Below are 19,125 nucleotides of genomic sequence, written 5' to 3'. Positions count from 1 at the left end.
GTCTACAGAAATGCTCCTTAAGTCTTTGAAGCTTACTGTTATTATTATTATTTGATCCCATTAGTATTTTTAGTATTTCTGTAGTTGACATTTCTGCAAGTGGAGTTTGGGGGTCAGAAGGCATTTCCACTTAAAAATGTGGGTAGCTCATGCTGAGCCGGTCCCTTCCACCTGCCTCATACCAGTCATCCTGCTTTTTCTCTGACGCCATGTCTGGAACTCGCTGTTGCATCCTGCTATGTTTTCACTAAAATGACGCTTGATTTTAATTTTTTGAAAGGAATATTTCATCCTCATTAAGATTAATGAGCATAAGGGTACATGAATTTAGCCATGGCTGGTGTTTGAGGCACTGGCTTGTTTCTTTTCTGCTATGCTTCAGAGTCACTGCCAAACACCAACACTCAGGTGTAAGGAGTTCACTTACCCCATTTTGTCCCTTGATATTTTCTATGCAGTCCATCTTAACTTGGAATCTATTTGTTATTTTACTTCCATAATGGTTTTGCTTCTTTTCTCAGCATTTTCAGAGCTGTTAAGACCTAGACGGTACCAAGACAGGAAGATTTTAACTCAAAAAAAAAAAAAAGGCAAAAATGAAACAAAGAATTTTAAGTAAATAACCTCAGAATTTGCAATTATTCTATTAAATGATCATTGCAATTACTGCGATTATTCTATGAAGAATTGCAGTTACTCTACTAGAAATCAGCTTACTGTTGGTCTCAATGACTGTATTAAGCCTTGCACAACTATTCCCGCAGGGGAGAGTGGAGCTGGGAAAACCGAAGCCAGTAAATACATCATGCACTACATAGCGGCCATCACCAACCCCAGCCAGAGAGCCGAGGTGGAAAGGTAAGGGTGGTGTGAAAATAGGGACACGTTCTCATTGGGGCTTTGTTTTCCATACAGACTTGCCTGGGCCGTCGGTTTTTATATTTGCTTCTTCATAGAGAAATACTGCTTTGGTAACCTTTATGTAAATAGGAAACAAAGTAACACTGCAACAGATGAAAGTCCCTGCCCTGTAACTGCTGCCTTCAGTGTTGCAGGTGCTCACCCGAGGCAGTTCAGGGGATGCTGGTAGATGCCACTGTTCAAGTTGCTTTTTGTACTGTACTGTGTCTTTTTTACACTGTCTGCTGAGGAGCCCAAGGCTCCCTGGAGGGAAGGGGCTCTGGGAGGCAGATCTGTGGCATCCCTGCATTGCATTGTCAGAGCCGGAAGCCCTGATACTAGAATCGCTAAGAATGATTCCTTTTTCTCTTTAAGTTTCACGCTGCTGTCAGCATAAGATAAGGATGAGGGCTGCTGGGCACTGTCGGTAGGACCTGGCTGCTAGCATGGAACGCGCCTTTAGTATTTTCTTATCCATTCTTAAGGAACGAATGGATGGATTTTTCTTTTTAAAGATTTTATTTATTTGACAGAGAGAAAGAGAGATCACAAATAGGGAGAGAGGCAGGCAGTGAGAGAGGGGGAAGCAGGCTCACTGCTGAGCAGAGAGCCCGATGCGGGATGCATTTCTGGGACCCTGAGATCATGACCTGAGCCGAAGGCAGAGCCTTTAACCCATTGAGCCACCCAGGCGCCCCATGACTTAAGTTTCTTAGATGATGTGCACTTTTTGGGAGAAAAAAAGTTTTCCAGAGTTGCTAGTGTGAAGCTCAGTGTTTATTTTCTGGAATCGCCCTCCGCATGCACATCTCAGCCTTCATTTTATGACTAGGAAAGAAAGGATATGGGTATGAAAGAAGGTGGTATAGATGAGACTTACCCTACCGGGGCTTTCCTCATTTCTGCATAACTGGGCTGGTGGTCAAAGAGGCATTTTTCTTGACACATCCCCACCTCTGATTCTGACTTTACAGTCTCCTGTGACAGGGACACGAATAGGAGTCACTTATGTGAATTTCCGCAGACACTCAGGAGAACTAACTTGATTTTATTTCTAAACCCAGTGGGTATAGTAGAGTCAGGCATGTGTACAATGTCAAGTGTTTCGTGGGTATATCTTAATGTAGTTTTAAAGATGGTCATCTTCGTTTACCATAGCGTGCAATCCTCCCTCCCCACATTTTTAAAGTATACTTTGGTGTGGGAAGAGAGAAGCTGGGGTGGTGATGGGGTCACTTACAGTCAGAGTGGATCTGTTACATCAGCTTACTTTAGCGGCCAAAGTGATTTCTGCAGGTGGGCCCACACGCAAGAGGTTTTGCCAGGGAAATAAAAACAAAGACTTAAGGGTTCAGCATCAAGTTAAAAAGTATCCGGTGGGAGACTGCGCTGTAGAAAGTTAGCATTCACTAAATAAGGAATGAATGTGGCACCTATTCTTTCTTTTCAGAACACATCTTTTTAAGATTTTTATGTCAGTAAAACATGTTCTCTTAAAAACTAAAAATTAGGAGCACCTGGGTGGCTCAGTGGGTTAAGCCTCTGCCTTCTGCTCAGGTTATGATCTCTGAGTCCTGGGATCGAGCCCCGAATCAGGCTCTCTGCTCAGCAGGGAGCCTGCTCCCCTCTCCCTGGCCTGCTTCTCTGTATGTCAAATAAAATCTTTAAAAAAACAAACAAAAAAAAAAACACTAAAAACTAAAAATTACAGCATTTGTCCAAGGCGGAAGTCCCCTGAAATCCCACTCCACAGACTCCTACCCTGTCAAGTTAGACCGCTGTAGTGAAATGCACTGGTCTTCCCGGATTTTTAAGCATTTACTAAGCTGTGTGCCTGCACACATGCACTCACGTTCACAGACACATTCACAGACACCTAAAGACCCTGCAACACATATTATTTTGCAACCTACTTTCTCATTCATCAGTGTATTCTGGACCTCTTTCTCTGTCGATGCATCCTATACTAGGAAAAAAAGTTTTTTTATCCAGCCCTACTGGTGGACATTTAGGGCCTGTTTGTTTTAGTACTTCAAACAATGCTACAGTCAGCATTATCTTTGTATAAATGTTTGGGTGTACTTTAACAAAATCTAGTTTTTCTAAAAGGTGCAGCCTCGGGAACTTTCTATACTGACTTTCATTTCTCTGTTAAAGAGTGAAGAACATGTTGCTTAAGTCCAACTGTGTCTTGGAAGCTTTCGGAAATGCCAAAACCAACCGCAACGACAACTCAAGCAGGTTTGGAAAATACATGGACATCAATTTTGATTTCAAGGGCGACCCTATCGGTGGACATATCAACAACTACTTACTGGAGAAGGTAAAATGTGCTTCATTTCTGAGGGTAATGTTCTCCAGTGCTGACTTTTTTTTAAACCTAATCATGTTTGTAGAATTTTTTAAACTTACTTAAAAGTAGCTTTTAATCCTATTCTGCCTCCCTTCCCACTCCTCAGTTCACTTTCTGGGACAGGTTACTCTCCTTTTGTGCTCTTCTTAGCTCCTGCCGTATCAGATTGGGAAAAGTTTGGGCTTTGTAGATAAGGATTTAGGTGCATGTGTGGCAGGGGTGGGAGTGATATGGGAATGTGTGCCAACTTCTGGATAAGATTTAACCAAAACTGGGGCACCTGGTTGGCTTGGTCAGTTAAGTGTCTGCCTTCGGCTCAGGTCATGATTACAGGGTTCTGGGATCGAGTCCCACAACGGGCTTGTTGCTTGGCGGGGAGCCTGCTTCTCCCTCTGCCTGTTTCCACCCCTGCTTTGTGCTTTCTCTCTCTCTGACAAATAAATTAATAAAATCTTTAAGAAAAGAAATTTAACCAAAACACATTCTAGGACTAATCAGTTCTACTTTTTTGACACACCACCATTGCTTGCTGCTGTTAATTGTCCTGAACATATGACGGAAGAGTTAGCCCATCCATTCCCCGAAATGACACTCTTTTCACAGAATCATGCCCATACAACTCTCTTTTTTTAACTGAGATATAATTGACATTTAACACCATAAACATTTAAGGCGTATAGCATATTGATTTGATACTTCTGTGTACATTTATTTTAACTAACTTGAATCTCATTTTCTTCTAGTTTCTATTTGTTCATAGCATCCTTTATGGCAGCGTACCAGAGCATAATCTATTTTCGTTTGTTAAATTGAAGTCAGACTGTTAAGGAAATACCTGTATTTATCAGTGTCAGTTAGGAAAGAACTGGAAATGTCGGGTAACATCAGTCTTTTTCCAGAATGTTTTATGGCTTCACTTTATGTGCAGAGCCCATTAGAAGGCCTCCTCTGAAAGAACGTGCATTGTGAGGCCTGTGAGTGCAGGCTTTGGGGGCCATCTGAGGTAGGGGCTTCAACTGATTTTACTACAGGACATAAGACATTGCTCTTTGAAATGCCAGCAGACCCTGGGAACCCTAAACAGCCCTTCCTATTCTCCCACTTCCAATCCTCTTCCTCCTAAAAACCCCATCTTTAGGCTCCAGGTTTTAAAAAAAAGCTTTATTTTTATAAAGTTTAGAGAATTCTGTTTTAAATAGTAAAAAGAACATTAAAAATAGCACAGAAACCCCTGCAGAAGAGGCCTAGTTTTAGGTGGGTAATCCATGGGGTCTTTAGAACATTTGAATGCACTGTTAATACACAATTTCCTGAGAACTTGGCTTGTGCTTTGTTTCCAGGGTGCATTCTCAGATTAACGATTTAATGTGATTTTTTTTTTTTTAAGTCTCGAGTGATTGTGCAACAGCCAGGAGAGAGAAGCTTTCATTCTTTTTATCAGGTTAGTATCTCTTGTTGTGCAGGTAATCCATCATTGGCTCAGTTGTACCGGGAATGAGTATTTTATGTCGGGACACTCCCTTGTCCTGTGCCTCCTTTGCCTCCATTGGCCCAGGACACATTACACATGAGTACGTGCATACACACACGCTCGCCCATGTGCTGCTTCCGAGATTCGATGAGTGTGATCCTTATAAAGAAGAATCAGGTGGTTAACCCACCAGAGGAGTTGACTGCCTTGGTTGAACATCCCCTCCATTTTTTTGCAATGTAGAGAACATTTTAATATCTGTAAAAGCTTTTGAAATGATAAATTCTGAATATGTTAAATTAATTGTGTTTTATTTTGAATTGAAGCTGTTGTTCCCATTATCTGGGAGCCCAGAGACAAGAATACAACTTGAGTTTATTTTGCTCCCGGAGGCTATAGGCAATGTGATTACTTAATTATGAATTCAAGGGAGAAATGTCTTCTTTAGCCATCAAAGCTGTGATTGCTCAGAAAGAAATTTGATACCTCTTTTGAGAATGCTTTTAAAGTCAAAGGCAGACTTTAAAAGTAGCCCTTCTGTTAGCAAGTCTACACTCAGAGAGCAAGTAGGATACATAATTACAGTTTTTAAAGCCCTAAAAAACACAAGCCAGTGCTGAGAAATAAAGTGGGTGATCCAATGAAGCATTGCTGTTTGGGACTTTTTTAAAAGTAAAACTCTAAGTAAGATTGATTTCCATGTGGAAAATGTCTCTGCAAGGGATGGAGCAGTGACCGTGTAAGTTGAACCACAGTACAGCTCAGCTGAGTTCCATTTTCTCTAGGTAACTGCTGTAATAGATAGTGCTCATTTATATGTACACAAGTTCTGGTATATTTAGTTTAAATGATCACTTTTAAAAATCTGATAATTACACCTTTGAAGTAAGACAAAGCATACAGTTTAATGTAGAGAATTGAAACCTACTGCCTTCCAAAGGCGTGTTCTGTAGGTAAGGGCTCCCCATATTATATTTGTGTTCTCGTTGACAGTTCACCAGGTTTTCCTTAAACTAGTTTTCTACCAAATATGAAATAGTTCTTTTCCTGTCCAGAACTCGTAAGTTCTTCCCAGTGTTTTCCCCACTTGGATGAGTGTTAAAATTTGTCTTTGTTCAACCCTTCAGTGATGGTTATCCAGCGGTGCTTCACCCCCCCACCTCCCCACCCCCCATAGAGAAATTGAGGAAGGAAGGCTATTTGTTTCCAGTGTGATTCAGCATGAGACCCTGGGCTGATACCTCTAACTTCAGCAGCAGTGTTGACTTTTTCTGAATTCTGAAACACAGCTCTATCTTGTCTGGATAATGAGGCAGCTAAGCAAGTGACCACAACGCTTAGGTTCCTGTTTAGCAAATGACCATAGTGAAAGCAGATTACCATTGTGAGAATACTTGATGTACTTGGCTCCGCGTATATTTTGCCAGTTCATTTTTTAATTAAATACCTTTCAGCTCCTTCAAGGAGGTTCAGAGCAGATGCTACGCTCTCTACATCTCCAGAAATCCCTGTCATCCTACAACTATATCCACGTAGGCGCTCAATTAAAGGTAAGAGCTTCCTCTCTGAGATATCCAATCAGACAAAAAACCAGAGGGGACATTAAGTAATTCTCTGGTCCAGCCTGCTGCCTTTAAGCAAATGAGTGACTCTTTTCTTCCATTCTGGTGTTTAAATTCTCAGGGACAGAGACTCGCTGCATTACTGGTCAACAACTTCACTTAATAACTGTTTCTGTGTTTCATCTGACAGGAAAGAAGTTTCTCTTGTGATCTTGTGGTTTATTTTGTTTTGTTTTTCCAGTTTTTAATCCCAATTCTTTTGACACTGTGAAAACATTGGTGTGACTAGGAAATCCACTTCAGAGGAAGATGCCATATGGTTTGGCCACAGGCGAGTTGGGAAGCAGAAAGAACTTTAAAAGCACCCTGGTTGAAATTGAGTATCAAAGATCTCCATGCGCTGTATTGATTTTGACCTACCCTGGAGATAGTTTTGTGACCCTGGAGCATTTCTATTCAGCCCTCAAATTTTTCCACTTTTTTCCCTTCACTTGCTTGCGGGCCTTTTGCACTCCCATATGCAGATGCTTTTCTGCTCTTTTATTTCTAATTAGTGTTCTGCTAGTCACCTTAGAGCTAATCCTAATAATATAGTAGTCTGTTGATGGTAGACTATAAAATGGTAATTATAATATTATCCTGCTTTGTCAGAGAAAGGTATATAAATATATAAAATAAAATATGGAGGGAAATAGACCAAGGTTTTAATTACTGATTCTGAATGGATGAGATTACAGGTATCCGTGCCCTTGTACTTTTCCATGTTTTAAATTTCTTCTGTAATAAAAAATAAAAAATACATTGCTTTTGTAGTCAGGGGAGAAATAAAAAGAATTTGTAAAAGGAAAGAAAGGAAAGGAGGTGTTTCCTTTTTTGTTTCTATTATTCTTCTAAAACAAATTATAACTGCATTACTGTTTAGCTGTATTTTTATTGCCATGCATGGAAATAAGTGATATTTAGGCTTTCCCAATTAATTTTCCATTATTTGACATTCAAGTTGCATGGATCTTTTTTTGTTTTGTTTTACTTTTACAATCATCTCAGAGCAGGATGTTTGGGAGAAAATTAATTGAAAACAAACAAGACAATAGAGGGCAACACTTGAGCTTTCTGAGACTAGGCCAGCAGCGCTCATGGATGCAGAAGGGATTGTGAAACCAGCACTTAAAAATGCCAATGACCGGGGTGCCTGGGTGGCTCAGTTGATTAAGCAACTGCCTTCGGCTCAGGTCATGATCCTGGGGTTCCAGGATGCAGCCCCGCATTGGGCTCCCTGCTCAGTGGGGAGTCTACTTCTCCCTCTGACCTTTCCCCTCTCATGCATTCTCTCTATCTCAAATAAGTAAATGAAAATAAAATTTAAAAAAAAATGCCTATGACCAGAAATGTTCCTCTTTAATCAGATTGTCTTACTGACCAAATTACTTTTCGCCCACTCCTGTAGTGCCCCCACAGAAAGCAAGTATTAAATGAACATTTAGCCATTGTCTAAAGCTGAATGTGGCTTGGGTTCTCTTTCATCCAATTCCCATCCCTTCCTCCCTGCCTCTTTTTTTTCCCCCTCTCTAACAAAAATAAAGACATAATGTATGATCATAGTCAAAACCTAAATAAAGATGTACCAGAAGGAAACAAAAATATACTAAAGTTTACCTTCTAGAGATAGTTACTGATGATGGTTTATGTGTGTGTGTGTGTGTTTAAGACTTTTTTTTTTTAAGTAATCTCCACTCCCACTGTGGGGCTTGAACTCATGAACCGGAGATCAAGAGTCACATGCTGCTCCTACTGAGCCAGTCAGGCACTCCTATGTGTGTGTGTGTGTGTGTGTGTGTGTGTGTGTGTGTGTGTATATATATATATATATATATATTTATTTATAAATGGAATCATACAATAAACGTTGATGAAATAAATTTGCTTTTATTAAATGACAATATAATTTTAATATCTTTGCATTAACAAATATGTTAATAGAATGATTTTAACAACTATAAAGCATACTCTATCACAGTTTTACTTAACTACCCTAGAAATAGAGGAAAAATGTACAATTAATTTCTTATTGTTTTGGGAGACTTTCATTTGGGTTGAAGGGAAACCCAAATGAAAGTCTCCCAAAACAATAAGAACTTAATTATCTCATGTAACGAGAAGCCCTGTTGGTTAACTTAATGCCATCACAGTGTTGGTAGGGACCCAGATATTATTGGTTTTTCCAACTTAAAACTCTCCCATCCTCACTGGATTTGGCTTGAGTGCTTAGGCTGATTTTCCTCATGGTCCCAAAATGACAGCTGTAGTTCCAGAAGTCACAGGCAGAGGAAATGTTCCTGGCTTATGTCCCTTTGAGGCTAGGGAAACCTCATGCCCTATTGACCTGAATAACATCACATGCCCACGGCTAGTTAGTCCCTTGGTAAGGGGAGTGAGATCACCGTGATTAGTTTCTACCCACAAAGATTTACCCTCTGAGGTTGCAGGGGAGACCAGTCCTGAAGGACAAGGGTACTTGGAGAGGGGTGAACAAATCAGGGTTCTAGCAGCTGACAGTTTCCCACAGTAGGACATTTCGATTTCTTGTCTAGTTTCTGTGCAATTTCAGCACAGTTACAGTTTATAATAATAGTTCTGTCTGATACTTGTCTAGTGCTTTTTATGGGCTAGGAACTAGGGCTAGGAACTAGGGAAGTGATTCTCATCCAATTCTCCCAACAACCCTGTATTGTTGTGCCCACCTTACCCATGAGGAAACTGAGACTTGAGGAGGTTAAGTATCTTGCCCAAGGTCAAAGAACCAGGTAGGTGGAGAAACTTTCCTTGTTGTGTCCTGGATACTAGAGGAACAGGTATTTGTCAGGTACAGAGGACCCCTTCGTGCCCTTCTCCTGTGTCCCCACCAGAGGAGAAATTCACCGAGGAAAAGATCAGTCAGGCCCTCTGTAACTGCTACTCTAGGGAAACTTTTTTGAGATAGGCCCTTACCATTGCTTCACTGTAAATTTCTGTTGATGTGTTTGTATTTCCAGCCCGATGGCTGTAGTTTGTCGAGGTTAGCAATTTGGCTGGCACCTGCACATTTGGTGAGGGCCTGCTTCCTGGTGTATAGATGGAGCCTTCTCTGTGTCCTCACAGGGGAGAAGGGATGAGGAATCTCTAGGGCCTCTTACAAGGGCTCTAATCCCATTTATTGAGGGCTCCATCCTCATGACCTAATCCCCCCTCAAAGACCCTACCTCCTAATTTCATCACCTTTGGGGAGGGGTCAGGATTTCATCACAAGAATTTGGGGGTGATACATTCAATCTATAGCAGCCCTCTCGAACCAGTTAGAAGATCCAATGCACCAAATGTTTGTGAAAGAGTGGTTGTGGTCCCAAAATATCTAATAGCTTGCTGAATGACTGAGGCAGCCCACTTTGCTTTGGAGGGTCCTGCTTTTCCTCAGTTGTCAAGTAAAAAGCCTGACCATCCAAGAGAGGAAGTGTTATTCCCAGACTCTACAAGACTAACTGTGAAACAAAAAACCACAGGCAACAATAGTCAGGCATGTGCCTGCAAGAGACTCCCATGGTCAGTATTTCCATTTGTGATTCCATGTCCCATGTTTTCTTCACTCATCACAGAGTGGCAGTCAGCTTCTGTGAGGCAGCCCAGGACTTGCTCCCTCACTGAAGGTTCCGGAAAATATGTCACGCCTATTTTTTGTGGTGGTGGCTCTCACACACGATGGACATTTTGTGTGCTGAGTGATAGTTCTACCCTAAAATAATTTTCTTTTCTCTGGGTACTCAGTGACTTACTACAGAAGCCTCAAGATGTTGGCTAAATTCAAATGTAGTCTCGTAATTGTCAGATTTTTATGCTCGTGTGAAATGTTTTCCATTTTCATTCTCAGTCTTCTATCAACGACGCTGCAGAATTCAAAGTAGTAGCTGATGCCATGAAAGTAATTGGCTTCAAACCTGAGGAGACTCAAACGGTATATAAGATTCTGGCAGCCATTCTTCACTTGGTGAGTTGGGCCACCTTTGAGAATATATTGCCTCCCTGTGGAGACAGGACACTCTTTCAGAAGATTTTGTTTTTTCCCTGCAGATTTAAAAACTAATTTATATAAAGAAAATTTCTCTTACATTTTTGAAGCAATTACTGTATCTGTGGTTCACTCCATCATTTTATAATATTATGAAGGATTTTTCAAAGCCACTGTAGGTTTTGAAACTTAAATTCATCATCTTCCTGATATGTCAGATTTTGAACGGTTTCATTCTGAGGATGAAAGAATTCAGTAGCGATATGACTATCAATGGTATAAGCTAAAATCTTTTGAACAGAATACTGTTTGAGGAGCACTTGAAGCATAAGTAATCAGAACTGGAATCCTGATCATCTCATTTTTCACATTGGGAAATGGGCGCTAAATCGGGGTGGCAGGACTGGCTTGAAGGCGCACCCAATTCATGGTGGCCAACCCGGTAGGTGAGATGGCCGACCAGGGTCCAGGCGTGCTCCACTACCACTGCAGCAAACTCAGACAGATGAAGAGCCCTGTGTTGGATTTCTCTCATTCCTGTTTATATAATTATAGACATTGAAAATACAGTGAACGTGTCACCTTAGAAAAAAATGAATGACACCATGAATTCAAACCCGGAATAAAACTTACCTTTCTGTAACGTGGCAAGATTTAACTTTTAGTGAAAGGCGCAGGATCTCTATGTAAAAATATCATAGGGCAATGTAAATGTTACCATAAGTAAATGCTCCTAACTAGGAAGATTTGAATATTACAAATTGCCCCGCTCTTTCAGCCAGTTCATAAATAAAGTTAACAGTATCCTTCAGAATCCAAACAGGAATTTTATTTTTAGAGTTGACATAATGGCTTCTAGAATTTACCTGGACCAATACACATGTAAAGAAGATCCAATAAAACATTCTAAAGAAGAGTAGTAAGGGAAAAGAGGAGAGGACCCATGACTAATTCTGCCAGATTTCAAATGATAGTAAAGGTGACAGTCCTTTAAAACTTGTTGCACGAATGTATCATCAGATTATGCAAGAGATTGGTTGATGTGCTGGACAGCTGGTAGAGGGTTAATAAGTATTTATTGCTTGTTGAATAAGTAAAATATAAATAGACTCAGAAACTTGGGGGAATTTAATATATAAGGGTGATATTTCAAATTTCTTTTTTGTAAGACTTTATTTATTTGAGAGAGAGAAGAAGAGAGCACAAAGTGGGGGAGAGGCAAAGGCAGAGGGAGCAGACTCCCCACTGAACAGGGAGCCCAACATAGGGCTTGATCCCAGGACCCCAGGATCATGACCTGAGCCAAAGGCAGACACACTTAACCGACTGAGCCACCCAGACAGTCCTGAAGGTGACATTCCAAATCAGGAGGAAAAGCTCAGCCATTCAGCAAATGGTGTTGGAGCAACTAACTAACCATCTGAAAAAATAGTTAGATTCTTTGCACCACTTAGTAACACAAATTCTAAGTGAGTTAAAAGCTTAAAGGTAAGGGGGAAAGCTGTGTATTTGAAGAAAATATTAAACATTTATAAAATCTTCGGAGTGGGAATTGGTCTAAGTATGACACCAAATTAAGAAAGCCCCAAAGCAAAAGATTTTAGATTTGACTACATAAAAATGTAAAACTTCTCTCCATCAAAAAACAAAAGCTGACTATTAAGAGATAGATGGGTGTCTAGAGCAGAGAGGAGAGATGGACAAAGCAGTGGGTTTTTAATATGTGTGTGATGTATTTAGGAAAATCAGTGCTACAGACAAGGTCACTTTGAATTTTATTTTTAATTGGCAAATAGATCCCCGACATAACATTTTAGAATCTTGCTGGCAACGGCATCTTGTTGTTTTCTGTCTGGTATAGGGAAATTTAAAATTCGTGGTGGACGGTGACACGCCTCTCATTGAAGATGGCAAGGTTGTATCTATCATAGCAGAGCTACTCTCCACCAAGACGGACATGGTAGAGAAGGCCCTTCTCTACCGAACGGTGGCCACAGGTCGCGACATCATTGACAAGCAGCACACGGAGCAGGAAGCCAGCTACGGCAGGGACGCCTTCGCTAAGGTGGGATTCGAACTGACATTGTCCCTGCCTGGGGATGCGGTTTTAGAGAACTCCCGTGAGGATGCGTCCAAACATTCCGTGAAAGTGGGCTCAGGCTTTTAGAAACCAGAGCGGTACTTCTGGGCCATCACAGTCTAAATAAAATGCCCTGGCTGTGAGCACCAGGAGTGTTCTGAGAAGAACGAGTCCAACTGGGCAGCTGACGCTGCCTGCACAGGCCCTCTTGCCACCTTCCCTTTCACGTGGCTCACTGATGTTTGATGAAGGCAACCCCAGGTTGCCCAAGGGAGTGCTCATCCTCTGTGTTCCGCGTCTGTGCAGGGATTGTGCCCTGAAGTCATTCACCTTCTTTCCTTTTCCTGCTACAACAAATAATGCTGCCATAGCCCATGCGTGTGTCCCTACACACCAGCCCTTTTAGTCCCACGGGACAGACTCCCAGGAATGAGCACCCCACATCAAAGGACACACTGATTTTAGACTGTAAGTTGACTGACTATGGGTATATGGAAGTACCTCGTGGTTATGTTCATTTCATTGCCCATGTATTGGAGCAGCTTTCCACATGTCTGTAAGGTATTTAAGTCCGTTCTGGGAATCACCTGGTGTGTCCTTTATATATTTTCCTCAGGGCCTCTCGCTGTTCCGCTGCGTGTTTGTGAGAGCTCATCCCTTTAACCTTTGGTCTGTTATCTGTGTGGCAAGTGTGTTACATTCCCAAGATTACATTTTCTTGTTTTCTTTCTCTTTGTCGCTGTTTGGTTAGACGGCACGTATTCCATTTTTACTCTTCTGAGTCCCAGGCTTGGTTTTAGTGTCCAGAGGAATTTGGATTTATCCAAGTGCAATGGAGAGTGGAGGATTCTAAGCAGAAGCAACGAGCTAGTCTGCATTTTTAAGCCAATCACTCTGGTTTCAGTATGGAGACTCTTCTGCGGATGGGGATGGAAACAGGGAGACCCTTATGGGGATATTTTAGTAGCCAGGAGAGAGATGATGGCAGGTCATGTAGAAATGGTGCAAAGAGGATGGTTGGAGACGTAAAACCCACAGCCCCTGTTTGTCTGGGGAACCATAAGATCAAGGATCACTCCTAGCATGCTCTGACTCCAGCCTGCATCTCCTTCCGCACCATGCTCCAGTCTCCTCCCTTCATTCCAGCATGTTAGTGTTTGCTCAGGCCTTGCAGGTGGTCTTTATCCCTTTCTCCCTCCAGCCACAGGACCTTTGCACAGGCTGTGGCCTCTGCTTGGATCCCTTGTCTCTCCCCCTCTTGCCTCGTCAACTCTTACTCATCCTTCTGATCTCAGCCCACTTTCTCAGGGAAGCCTTCCCTGGCCTCTGAATCCCGAACAGGTTAAATTATCCTCTGATGCCACGCACCTCACCTTCGGGGTGGGGGTGGGGGGAGTGTGTGTGTGTGTGTGTGTGTGTGTGTGTGTGTATGTGTGTATGGTTTTTCCTTCCTCCTACTTCCCTGTCTTCCTTGGAGACTGAGACTGTGTTTATGTTTGCTTCAGTACTATATCTCCAGTAACCTGCCCAGAGTAAGTAGCTAATACTTGTGGAGTGAATAAATTCCTACATTTCTGGAGTCCTTTGTTCATGCTCAGAAATAAGGTGGGAACAGTTTTCAGAGGTGGGAAGAGCAGGAGTCCTGACAGCACAGTGTTGGAGATGGCTGTGAGCCCCTAGGAATATTGTCGGGTTGGCTGTCAAGCATGAGTCTGGCGCTCAGAGGAGAGGTCTGCGTCGGAGTAGTCGACTTGGGCGTAGTATTGTAGCAGGTCTGTTCAACATCGAATGAGATGGCTCGGGAGGTGTTAGAGAGTGAAGAGGACCAGAAGAGCGCCTTCTTTTAGAGGTCAGGTGGAGGAGATTTTACCAAAGGGCAGCCAGTGAAATAGGAGAAAAATTAGAGAGGTGTGGCGTCCCAAGTCCCAGAGGGGAGAAAGTTCAAGAAGAAGGTGGGAAACCAGGTGGAGTGACGCTGAGTGTCTGGATAACACGTCCGTACAGAGGCATACGAAAATGTCTACACCGAGGTGCTTGGGTCTTTGATGAGCCACTTCTGTCGAGCGGTGGGAGGTAGGCGAAGAGTGGACTGGATCGATGAGTAAAAGGGAGGCAAAGAGAGGAGGCCAGTCATGTGGATAACTGCTGGCGGAGGGGGAGGTGGCTGGAGGGAGCTGCTAAACGGGTGTGCTGAAGACGCGCCGTGGAGCGTGCTAGTGTCCGATGCGCTTGCGTGGGGCCTGTGGCGCCTTCGTCCACGTGCGTCTGGCTGCGCATGTCCGCGGGCATTGGATATGCGTTGGGTTCTCTAAGAATTTCAGACTGCGGTCTTTGGCTCAGATCTTTACATGGCATTAAAAATCAATATTTGTATTTTTAGAACCCATAGAGCTTTACTGGAACGTAGATATTAACTCATTGGTTCCCCACTTTCTAATATCTGAAGAAATTCACAATCAAGTAATGAGGCGACTTCTGTGAGGGAGTAGGGAAATTATTGATAGAGCCAAGCACAGAGACGAACCCGGGAGTGGTGTCAGAATGCCATAGTGACCAGTAATAGTCTTAAAAAGTCCAAACCATTTCCTTGAGTGTTACCTGCATCATGTAGTTGTTTTGTTTTTTTTTAAAGAGCTGATCTGCATTTCTTATTTTTCTATTTAGAGTAATAACAGCTATGTTAAGTGGTAAGGAGAAAGTAGGTAAGAACTTAAAACTTAGCACGGATTTAAACAGAAGACACAGTCCCAAGCGGGCAAGAGTGAATGATGTTGTTCCTCTCACAGGCAATATACGAACGCCTCTTTTGTTGGATCGTCACCCGCATCAATGATATTATTGAGGTCAAGAACTATGACACCACAGTCCATGGGAAAAATACCGTCATCGGTGTCTTGGATATCTATGGCTTTGAAATCTTTGACAACAACAGGTAAGCTGGGTGACACGCTTCAGATGTTACTGTTCTTGTGTCACGTCTCTGAACCTGATCGATCCTGTCTCTCGCAGCTTTGAGCAGTTCTGCATCAACTACTGCAATGAGAAGCTGCAGCAGCTGTTCATCCAGCTGGTGCTGAAGCAGGAGCAGGAGGAGTACCAGCGGGAGGGCATCCCCTGGAAGCACGTGAGTGGGCGCCTCGGGGAGGTAGCCTCCCCATGCATGGTGTCAAAGAGTGTCAGAGCTCGTCATTTTAGCTGCTCCATTGCAATTTTCTCGGGCCCATGAAACATCTGAACATTAGCTTTCCTTTTGGGGATACGTGACGACAAGTCGTTTTCGGTGTGTGTGGGTGGAATGACTCTCATTGGATGGACTGCCCTGTTGGTGTGCAGGAATGCTGAGTTACAGCCTTTGGACTTGAGAGCAGGTGCTCCGTGGGTCTCCTGTCTAGTAGAGTTTAGCACCACATAGAGGTCGCTCGAAGGAGCAACTTTTGCCTTAAACTGATTGAGCTTGGCTTCCAAATTTAGTTTATTCTCTTTCCGTCCCCTTTCTTCTCTTATTTCTGCTTTTCCCCCCCGCTCCTCTACTTTGCAGTCTAAGTGGCACTGTTACTATCTTTGGTTATTATAGTTTATATTCTCCAAAACCCAGGCGTGAAATCATTAACGTTTCCTTCCGTCAGCTGTCCTTCGTGTCCCAGCTAGTATCACCTTCATGTGGCCCTTTTTGAACCCTGACGGTTGTCACAGTCAAATGTCTGGTGAGGCCGGGCCAGAAAGTGGGACTGCCCTGGGGCAGGAGTCCCAGACGGAACTGCTGCAAAGCATGACTTGGGTGGCTCTCTTGCCATTAGACCTCCTGCTTGTGACAGAATGAAACCTAGTAATGTTTGCTTTTAAATTTGTATTTTTAAACAATTTTGAGAACAGACTCGAGAAATGGAAAAAACTTCCAGGTTTCCACGCACTTCTGTGTTTATGAAACTGTGTTTATTCTATTGCCAAATAGAACACACAATAAAGTTAGTAGTTTTTTAATATCAGACATAGTAGTAAAAAGCTTATTTTTTAAAAAGATTTTTTATTTATTTGAGAGAGAGACAGTGAGAGAGAGAGCATGAGAGGGGAGAAGGTCAGAGGGAGAAGCAAACTTCCCACGGAGCTGGGAGCCTGATGCAGGACTCAATCCCGGAACTCCGGGATCATGACTTGAGCCGAAGGCAGTTGCTTAACCAACTGAGCCACCCAGGTGCCCCTAAAAAGCTTATTTGATAGGCTGTATATACGTTACTTTTATATTTCTTCCCACCTTCCTACTTTCTCTTTCCTCTCATTCAGAAGGGAGTCAGTGATATAGTTAGTACCAGTCTTGCTTCAAATTGCATCCTTGCCTTCTGGCATGTGTTAAACATCAGAATACCAGAAAAAAAATTTTGTTTGAGTATCTTAGTGTAAATTCTACTGTTTTACAAATGAACCAAAAGGCGTATTATTCCTTTGTAGTAGAATGACCTATAATTGTGATTTAAGCAGTGAACTCTCATAGCACATTTAAGATGTAAGTCAGTTAAGTTTAGATGTAGCTTTCTTAGAAGGGATCTGCTGTACAATTTAATACACAATTACAATGGAAGCTTCAATTTTTATGACACTTTAATCATAAAACTTGTTATTCAGAGGTGATTCAGAGATACTGGTCAAAAATAACCTTTAAAAATCAGGATATCAAACTCCACAAGCATAGTTGGTAAGGAGAAAAGTCGACAACTACAGTAGGCTATGCCAAACATCTGAAAAGGGAGCAGCAGCCCTAAAAATGCAAAAATCTTCAGCAAAATAAACCAAGAAGTAAATGTCCTGGAGGGGACAAAAGGCTAGATCCCAGATAATTGTTCCATACTGACTGCCTGCTGGTCCCCCCAGACTGGAATCTCTATTCTGGATAATTATTTCCTTTAAAAAAAAAAAAAAAAAACCCAAAACCTCTGTTTCTGAACATGGTGATTGATTTTTTTGTAATATTTTGTTATTATGGAAAATTTCAAGCAAATGTAAGAGCAGAGATCACGATATAATAAACTCCACAGGCCTGTCACCAGCCATGGCAAGTGTCGGTGGGTTGTCAGTCTCGTGTCATCTGGACCCCCCCACCCCAACCCCAGGTTGTTTTGAAGCAAATCTCAGACATCATATTGTATCATCCTTCAATAATCCAGTGTGCTTCTCTAAAAAGTGAGGACTTTTATAAATACCATGACCACAGTACCTTTATCACACCTAAGAAGTATAACAGTAATTCCTTATGATCATCAAATACCCAGTCAGTGTTCGAATTTCCTCAGTCATCTTACAGGGGTTGTTTTTGTCTGTTTTTATAGTTGCTTGAATTTGGACCCAACCAAGGTTCTTACATCGTGGTTGGTTGACAGGACGTTCACACATCTATAGGTTTTCTCCTCCATCTCTCTTTTTTCCTCACAACCTTCCATTGATGAGGATGAGCCATTTGTTCTGTTGAGCTTGCCACAGTCTGGATTTTGCTCATCGGACTCCCGAGGTGTTACCCGTCTATGCCTCTATTCCGTGTATGCCTGTGGTTGTTAGATCTGGAGACTCAGCTGGTTTCAGGAGCATTGTTTTTCTACTGGTCTCTTTCATAGGTGGTATGTGGACTTCTGTCAGGGGGTTCCCAAGGCTTGTTTGTGTCCCTGTTTGACACAGGCTTTCGGTGCGGTAGTTTATAAGTCATTTTTAGCTGTTGGGACTGGGCATTTGGGCACGCAGCTGCTCTGTCTGCGGTGGGAATGGGAGGCCCAGACCTCTCTGCCCCTGAGCTACCTCGTTCTGTCTCCTCCTGTCCCCTGTAGTCCCTAAAACCTCCTGAGATTGGAGACTGCTGGAAAAAACCTGGTTTGGAAGCCACAACTTGAAGCAACGTTTGAAGAAACCTTAAGCTTAGGAACTAAAAGTTACCGAACTCTTCAGCAAAGACTCATCGCTTTAGTCAGACAGTTGGTTCTTTAGAGGACTTGTTTTGTCCCCGGGGCAAAAGACCTAGTCTTTAATTCCATATCCCCAAGGTCTAAGACTTCAGGTAATAATTAATATAAGAGTTACCGCTTTTTGAGAAGAGTAAGGATATTGTTTCAAAACCTGGAGATAACTCTTCTCCCTAATTAGGAATAGTAATACGTGGCCACCATAAAAGTACATATTTAGACCAGGTTTCTCCACCTCTGGACTGCTGACGTTCTGGGCCAGATAAGTCTTTGTTGTGTTCGTTTGTTGTGTTTGCTCTCTCAGGCATTGTGCAATGTGTAGTGGCCTCTTCCCACTGGTCACATAGTCATGACCTTCAAAAATGTCTCCAGACACTGCCAAATGCCGCTGGGGCGGGGGTAATCATCCTCTTGAGATTCACTGATATAGACAAACCAGTAAAGTATGAAAAAGGAAGCAGAAGCCACCCTGCCGTCAGTCCATCGATACAGAAGAGAGCTTGGAGGAGGAGGCAGAGCTGAAACCCACAGACAGACAACTGGCATGAGTCCTTGGACCTTAAAATAGCATGGAGCAGGGTCCATGAGAGACTGAAATTGTGTATTCTGAGCTTATAGATCTTATAGCAGAGGATGGAGACAACACTCTGGCTTAGGTACCTCATAAATGAGGGGGACACATCAGCGCCCAGGACTAAACTGTGATAGTAAACTGCCCATCTCCAAACGGCGCACAGCGAGCCTGCGTGAGGCCAGTGCACAGTGAGTGGGTGCTCTC

At 42.6% G+C, this 19,125-nt stretch overlaps 1 protein-coding gene across 1 annotated transcript in view; it reads left to right on the top strand.

Annotated features, from left to right (window-relative positions):
* MYO1D (myosin ID) overlaps positions 1-19,125 on the top strand; it is a 341,412-nt gene that overhangs the window by 93,632 nt on the left and 228,655 nt on the right. Inside the window, 8 exon segments of the mRNA XM_082707407.1 lie at positions 765-858; positions 3,058-3,223; positions 4,641-4,694; positions 6,179-6,274; positions 10,188-10,304; positions 12,187-12,390; positions 15,192-15,337; positions 15,415-15,529. Coding sequence (XP_082563533.1) covers positions 765-858; positions 3,058-3,223; positions 4,641-4,694; positions 6,179-6,274; positions 10,188-10,304; positions 12,187-12,390; positions 15,192-15,337; positions 15,415-15,529 — 992 coding nt within the window.

Source organism: Mustela nivalis (genome assembly GCF_964662115.1).
Source record: "Mustela nivalis genome assembly, chromosome: 17".
NCBI classification, from domain to species: Eukaryota; Metazoa; Chordata; class Mammalia; order Carnivora; family Mustelidae; genus Mustela; species Mustela nivalis.
Note: the sequence above shows the minus strand (reverse complement) of the source record. Positions and strands in the feature narration are given on the sequence as shown.